General features: G+C 39.8%; 1 protein-coding gene across 4 annotated transcripts in view; it reads left to right on the forward strand.

The window, feature by feature from the left end:
* Herc4 (HECT and RLD domain containing E3 ubiquitin protein ligase 4) overlaps positions 1-7722 on the forward strand; it is a 75944-nt gene extending 68222 nt beyond the window's left edge. For all 4 annotated transcript variants that reach the window (XM_036168315.1, XM_036168314.1, XM_036168316.1 and 1 more), the window contains 6 exons: positions 112-278; positions 509-575; positions 4465-4547; positions 5260-5443; positions 6131-6233; positions 6947-7722. In XM_036168315.1, coding sequence (XP_036024208.1) covers positions 112-278; positions 509-575; positions 4465-4547; positions 5260-5443; positions 6131-6233; positions 6947-7155 — 813 coding nt within the window. In that variant the 3' untranslated portion in view covers positions 7156-7722. The remainder of the gene's footprint in view (positions 1-111; positions 279-508; positions 576-4464; positions 4548-5259; positions 5444-6130; positions 6234-6946) is intronic.
* Positions 7723-8013: the final 291 nt, after the last annotated feature.

Below are 8013 nucleotides of genomic sequence, written 5' to 3' on the forward strand. Positions count from 1 at the left end.
GTTAATTTTGTGTCAGAATTTTCCTACTATGGAGATTATGTTTTTGTACTAAAAATCAGGATTTTTAACTTGGAAGAGATGTCTTTTATTTTTTCTTCTTTGTATTTTTAGACATTTGAAGACAGTGATTTGTTCCATTTAATTGGTGTTATCTGTGGATTAGCAATTTATAACTTTACTATTGTGGACCTCCATTTTCCATTGGCTTTATATAAGAAACTACTGAAACGGAAGCCATCCCTGGATGATCTGAAAGAGTTGATGCCCGATGTTGGAAGGTTAGTGGTTCAAAAAGCTTAGGCTAGTTGGGGCTAAGAGGAGAGGAATGTCCAGAGAAAGCTTTTTTTTCTTTAAAAAAAAAAATGATGTTTTGTTGTTCTGTTAATATTTTTTAAGTAAACAAACACTTTCAATAATGGAAAGTCTGGCATATTCATAAACAGAATTGTCAAAAATCACCTGTTTTACTTTAAATAAGCACCCTTTTTTTTTTTTTTTTTTTTTGCAGAAGCATGCAGCAGTTGCTGGACTACCCAGAAGATGACATAGAGGAAACATTTTGTCTGAATTTCACAGTAAGATAAACAGAAAACGGATGGCCTTTTTTAACAGCTATGCTTTAGGATTTCTTTTTTCCAATGTGTGTGTACAAGGGTGTTTAGTTTGCTTGTATACCTGCACATCATGCATGCCTGCTGCCCATGGAGGTCGGAAAAGGGTGCCCTGGGATTGGAGTTACAGATGGTTCTGAGCTGCTGTGTGGATGCTGGGAATTGAACCCTCTGGAAGATCAGCCAGTGTTTTTAACCACTGACCATCTCTCTGGCCCCATAAATGGAATTCTTAACCCTGCAGCTAACATTTATTGAAATTTGCTATGTGCCAGCCACAATGCATGCATTATTTCATTTTATTCTCAACAATCCTATGAGATTGTTTTAATCCTTAATATACAGATAAACTGAATTAATTGCATGTCAGTCATTATTCACCAGCTGTGTGATTTCAGTAATTATATACTTTGCTAATTATAATAATAAGGGAGCTTAAATTCGGGAGGCTTATTCATTTCTGAGCCTGTAGATACAGGAATGATTAGAGATGGAAAGGTTCACAAAAGAGTTATCACTAGTGAACTTACACTACTTAGTAGATTGGTTCTTCCAGTGTGTCTGCTTGCTTCTCATTGAAGTCCGTCCTCAACTCTCTCTTGTCGGTTCTGTCCTTTGACTATGGATCCAAGAATTGAACTTACGCTCTCAGGTTCGAACAGCAAGCTGCTTTTCCTAGTGCCCATCTGCCAGATATCTTAGGTCGTTATGGATTGGGATGCGAATGTGTTTTTTTGTAAGGAAATTTGATACATGTTTAAGCTGAAGTAAAATTACTGTGTTTTTTTTTTTCTCACACTTACACACAGAAAACCTTCCTGGGGCTGGAGCACTCACTGCTCTTGCTGCTCTCCAGCACTCCATCTGGGCAGCTCACAGTTGCCGTCAGCTTAGCTGCATGGGCACACACACACACACACACACACACACACACACACGCATGCACAAACGCACGCACGCGCACACACACACACCTAACTTGGTGGCTTCTCTTTGAGGGGGGAGGGTCAGATTTCTCTACAGATATAACTCTTGGTAGGTTCACCGTACTCCATAGTGGATGATCCCATACACAGGAGTACTTTATGTTTGGGTGCTGTATGACAGTTTTTCCTGCCTGGCAAGGTGTACGTACCGATACAAAGTCTAACTTGGTGAGCTGGTGAGTTTTGTTAGGGTTACTTACAGGAATGTGGGTAGTGAGTTACAGGAGCATCGGTATCACCAAGGCCACCCTAGCATGGCTGACAGCTCACAGAGCTGGGAACCTGGAGCACACCTCACAGCCTGCAGGCAGCTCAGCAGGTTGGAGATTGTCCATTCCAAGTGATCAGTCTAAACCTCTTCCAACAGCTCAGATGGTTTCTGTTTCTTCGAGGCAGCTGGTCTGCTTTCAAGAGTCTTCTATGCAGCTCAGATTCCTTCTGTCTGAGAGGTTCTGTCAGCTTTTATTCCTTCCTTTGGCAGAAGGATCCTAGTGAATCTGATTAGGCTCAAGGACTTCCTGAAGCTATTTTAAGTTGTTTACCTTCTTTATTTATTTGTTTGTTTTGTTTTTGAGACAGTGTTTGTCTGTAGCTCTGGCAGTTCTAGATCAGGCTGGCCTCAAACTCAGAGATCCACTTGCCTCTGGCCAGTGCTGGGGTTAAAGGCTGTACCACCACCACCCAGCTGTTGTTTACCTTCTTGCTCAAGGAGCTTCCCCTGAGGGATGAAATATTTTGATCTCAGAGGAAACTGTTACACAGTAGTGGGCAGAATTAGATTATAGGCTCCTTTAAAAAAAAAAAAAAACACAAAAATCAGGGGCAGTCTGAGGGGTAAGAGTGAATCTGGGAGGAAGTTAAAGAAAAACTATTAAAAATAATAAAAATAATAAGTAGTAGCCAGGTCTGGTGGTACATACTTTGAGTTCAGAGCCAGTCTGGTCTACATATTGAGTTCCAGGACAGCCTGAACTATATACATAGAGACTGTTTTGGGATGGGGTGGGAGGACAAATGAGGAGGAGGAGGAAAGAATCCGGAGGGAACCTTAGAATGCTTTCCAATTTCAGTGGATTCACTTGTGTCAATTTAAGATTCCTTGACTTTTTAAATGATTTATTTATTTTATGTGCATTGGTGTTTTGCCTGTATGTATGTCTATATGAGGGTGTTGGACCCCCTAGAACTGGAGTTATAGACAGTTGTGAGATGCCCTGTGAATGCTGGGAATTGAAGAGCAGCCAGTGCTCTTAACCACTGAGCCATCTCTGCAGCCTGATTCCGTGACTCTTTGTTAGTATTATAGTTGACTTAAATATTGAAGTTTGTGAATTTAAGTTCTAATTGATTTATCAATACATACATTCCATGTATTCAGGAATATTGATAAACATTTATTCCAGCTCCTTTTATCGCTAATACAATAAAAGCTATAAGAACATAAAAGACATTTCTCTTTTTAAAAAATTGTGTGTGTGTACATGTGTACAGATGCATGTGCAGGTACACACAGACTTATACATTGAACATGTAGAGCTCAAAGGAGAGCTTAGGGAGTCAGTTCTCCTTTACTGTATGGATCTTAGGGGTGTACTCAAGTTTCATTGGCAGCAGGTACTGAACCATCTCAGCACCTCCTAAATTTTATTTTATTTTTTTTAATTTGTATGTGTGTGAGGTGTGCTCTGTGTATAATGATTGGTTTGCCCATGTGGTGCAAGTGGAGGCTGGAGGGTGACAATTGGGATGTCGTCCTCATTTGCTTTTTTGTTTTTGAGACTATAGTTTGAGGTCACTGCATTTGCTGGCCTGGCTGGCCTGATCTGCCCAGTGGTGCTGAGGATGCAGCTCAGTCCTCATTTTTGCAAAGCAAACACTTTATCCACTGAGCCGTTCATTCCTCTAGCTGCTGTGGCTTGGCTTTGCAGTTACTCCGCGTTTTATAGAATTACATCATACAATATTCTTTCATACACACTGCCCCATTGTTAGAGCCACTTGCCACACTTTCAGACCTTTATTATCTACTTTTTTGCTTGTCCTTTTGTTGGGTTGATTATGTGTACAGAATAGTATAGTTTTGTTGAGATGACTTCTATCTATGTGGTGTGGTAAAATTGTGTGCTTAGCCTTTTGACAAAGTATCCCTTACAAGATGGTGAACCCGCCGGGTGGTGGTGGCGCACGCCTTTAATCCCAGCACTCGGAGGCAGAGGCAGGCAGATCTCTGTGAGTTTGAGGCCAGCCTGGTCTACAGCGTGAGATCCAGGAGAGGCTCCAAAGCTACACAGAGAAACCCTGTCTAGAAAAAAAAAAAAAAAACCAAAAAAACAAGATGGTGAACTGAAAGCAAGAATGTAGTCCCATAGCTCTCTGTGGATACAAAAAATGGACTATTAGGAGAAATAAAAGGTTTTGAAATAATATATCACCTTATAAACCAAATTAGTATGTACCTGAAAACTCCCTGTCAAGTAAACATGGCAGAGAATATGGGGAAGTTGTCATTTGGAAGGGTGTACTGCTGGTGTAAATGCAGAGATCAGGTTCGCTCAGTCTCCTGAGGAAAACGTACTTCCTGCAATTTTTATGTTCTGAAGTGGTTTGTCTGCCTGTTTATGAGAAATGCTGAGGTGGCCTGTATTTGGCTAACCCAGTACTTGGGGAATGGATCAGGGGTTGCAGTAGAGTATCAGACTACTAGAAAAGGTGGAGGCCGAGTGAGGCTCTAAAGCCTATTTTGTAAGTAGGCTCTTTTTTAGCATAAATTTGCTAGTTTGTATATTTAATGAGAGGAAAGGATGTTACATTTAAAAGTATTACATGTTGTGGGTCTGATATTGACCTTTTAAATTTTTTGTTAATAGATCACAGTTGAAAACTTCGGTGCAACAGAAGTGAAAGAGCTGGTTCTGAATGGCGCAGACACAGCTGTGAACAAACAAAACCGGTACGTGGGTTGCAGTGGCCTCGGGGCAGGGTGAGAGCTAGTGGGCATTTCCCAACGTTACTAGAAACCTGTCACCACTTACAGAAAACAGTGTTGTAGGTTGTGTGTGGTGGTGAGTGCCTTTATTCCCAGCACTTCAGCACAGGCAGGTGGATCCAGCCTCTGATCCAGCCAGAACTATGAGACCATGTCTCAAGACAGTCCGAAACAAACAAGCGAGTGTTTGATGGGAAGTAATATGCCTTTGCTCCTGAAGTAAAGGAATCGAAAGATGATAAAGGAAGGAGCAAAGAAAACTGACAAGAGGAAATGGTGGCAACTAATTAGCCAAAGGGTGGGAAATCACCTCCAGGAGTACTTCTTAATAGTTTTCAATGAGTTGGATATATTTTGAAATTACTGATAGACAGTTGCCTTACTCTGAATAGGAAATTACCTTTTTTTCCTCTCACTACAAATAACCTAAGAATAATCATGCTTTTTTTTTTTTTTTTTTTTTTTTGAGACAGGTTCTTTCTACATAGCCCCTGGGTTTGGTGTGGGTTTGGTTTAGTTTTCTCCCTAATGATGGTGTCCCTTTGAACTCTAACTTTTCTGATTTTAGTTGAAAAATAGCAAGAAGTGAAGGAGCAAAAATTTAATTGGACAGTATTGGGTATTCTCCATGAATGTGTGTGTAATCTGTGTATCTGTGCCTTGCTTTCATTTCTAGGCAAGAGTTCGTCGATGCCTATGTGGATTACATATTCAATAAATCAGTGGCTTCTTTATTTGACGCTTTCCATGCAGGCTTTCATAAGGTCTGTGGAGGAAAAGTTCTTCTGCTTTTTCAGCCTAATGAATTACAAGCTATGGTTATTGGAAATACAAACTATGACTGGAAAGAACTGGAGAAGGTAAGGCTACACCAAGCTTTACTTGTCAGAGTAGAACATGGCCTATTTTTTTAAATGTAGCCTGTGTGCTGTTGCCGTTCATACAGCTAGCTCATTGCTGTGGCTATGAAGACACCCCTGCCCCTCCTACCCACACAGTGCATTGAGTGTTCAATAGCACTGGTGGGGTGCTCAGGAAAGTGCTATAGGAGCCCCCAACCGAATGGCTGTCCTCCCAGTGCTCGATGAAGCCTTCCGGTTCCCTGTTTCCCTAGCAAATCTAGTGTTAAATTGGTGTGATAAGGTCAGGCCCATCCCTGTAGGGAAGGGTCTACAGAAAGGACTTGTAGGAGGCAGTCACAGGCCATCTCAGAAACTCACAGAACATTGTCACTGGAGCGCTTAGCAGTTTCCTTTAAAACAGAAAAAAATAGTACAAACTGTTTGGTTTCTCTTTGTGAAAATAGTCAAAGAAACTTGTCTAAAATTCCATGTTGGTATTTTAATAAACCTTTCACACAGTTTGAATCCTTATTGATAGTGTTGCACAAGCATTTCTGGACTTCAGATCTCTTCCTCCCTTTTCCTGGGAACTAGTAGCAGGATTGCAGTAGTCCCTACTCTTTTGACCATGATAGGGTCTACGGGAGCCACTTTGCTAGGGTAATATATATTCCTTATTGCTAAAACTGGTGGTCTTCTTTTTAGAACACAGAATACAAAGGGGAGTATTGGGCAGAACATCCCACAATAAAAATTTTTTGGGAAGTGTTTCATGAATTACCACTGGAAAAGAAGAAACAATTTCTATGTAAGTATTTCCGACCAGCTGCATATTCTATGAGACAAGAATCGAATCATTATAAATTGTAAAATATTAGCTCCGTTTTTAAGATTAGTTTTTGCTACTTTTTTTAAAGATTTTTGTATCTGTGTGTTATGTATGCAAGTGTCCTCAGAGGCCAGAAGAGGATGTCAGACCCCCTGGAGATGTGGTTACAGGTGGTTGTGAGCAGCCACCATGTGGGTGCTGGGAGCCCGACTTGGATCCTACGCTACTGGACATGGCTTGATTCTTTTCCTATTTCTTCCCATTCATAAAAATGTTCCTCTCTTGAAACTCTCCCCACTTATCCATTTAAGAATGTGCAGTGCTTTTGCAAAGGCCCCAAAGACTGGAGTAAGATCTCAAGTTCAAGGTCTGTTGGAAATAGAGTTGATGTCTGGGCAGTTGCCAAGATCCTGTTTCCAAGTAAAAAGCAGAACCTGGGATCCATATGGCAGGAGAGAACTTCTGAAAGTTTTCATTACACACACAAAAATAACAAGAACACTAATTTAACCAGTTCTCTAAATGGCTTTTCCAAAAAGGACTTCTAAATGCTTTTGCAGATTCCAACATTGTTCACCAAGTATCTATTGAGCACTTCCTGTAAAAATAATTAGGATCATATGGTGGGTGGATGTTCATGCAAAGCTGGGCTGTGGTCACTGGACTGTTGTCTAAATCATTTTTCTTGGCAGTATTTTTGACAGGTAGTGATCGCATTCCCATTCTTGGTATGAAGAGTCTGAAACTAGTCATCCAGTCAACAGGAGGTGGTGAGAGCTATCTCCCGGTTTCCCATACCTGTTTTAATCTTTTAGATCTCCCAAAATACACAGAAAAAGAAACTCTACGATGTAAACTGATTCAAGCTATTGATCACAATGAAGGCTTCAGTTTAATATAACCTTGGAGTTCTGACTGTTCTGTGTAGTGCAAAGGTATCAAACCACTTGTCTTTTTTCTTGTGAATTCAGCAAAGTGAGAAGCATTTGCAATTCTTACTTGCAAATTGTTCACTACTGTATTGATGAAAGCCAAATATTAAAGAAAAATTGAGCACCTGTTAATACTAAACTTACTGTACATAACCATGAATTGTCCCCATCCTCATAAACATACAAGTATTGTGAATACATTAAAGTTTTACTAACAGGAATTTTAAGAGTTTGCATATTTCAGAAATGACCTGATGTGTGAGTGCATGTTGCTTAATGTTTCTTCAATCACTGGGTAAAAAAAACATTTAACTATGGCCTGCCTTTAGTCATTTATTTTTCCATTTTGTAAATAAAAGTTTTGTAATAAAAATAGTAACATTCAGATACCAGTAGTTTCTATGGTTGTAATTGAATGAGCTGAATTTTAAGGGTTAAAAATTATGATTGTCTGACTTTATAAAAGCATGGTGGAAACAAATCTTTTTGCTACATTTTATGTCCCTGAAGACCTAAATTACAAATATTAACTTGTAGCTCATCCCTCTTAATGAGTCCTGAGATATGCTGGCTGGTGGGGTTGTCAAAATGTGTTGACAGTAAAAGTTACCAGAAACAGAGCCAGTGACCAGACAGCCAATCACAGTTACAGCTTCAAAACTACAGATACTCAAGTGTTTATCTTCAGTGCTTTAGAAAGTCTTAATGGTGCTGTTTAGTTATCTCATGTTAATAAGTTGTGAAACTGAGTTGATGCAATGCATGTAACTCTCCTAGCTACAATGCAAATATTTATTTTTTAAATTTAAAAAATGCCTTGAAAAGCT

Source organism: Onychomys torridus, chromosome 18 (genome assembly GCF_903995425.1).
Source record: "Onychomys torridus chromosome 18, mOncTor1.1, whole genome shotgun sequence".
Classification (NCBI taxonomy): domain Eukaryota; kingdom Metazoa; phylum Chordata; class Mammalia; order Rodentia; family Cricetidae; genus Onychomys; species Onychomys torridus.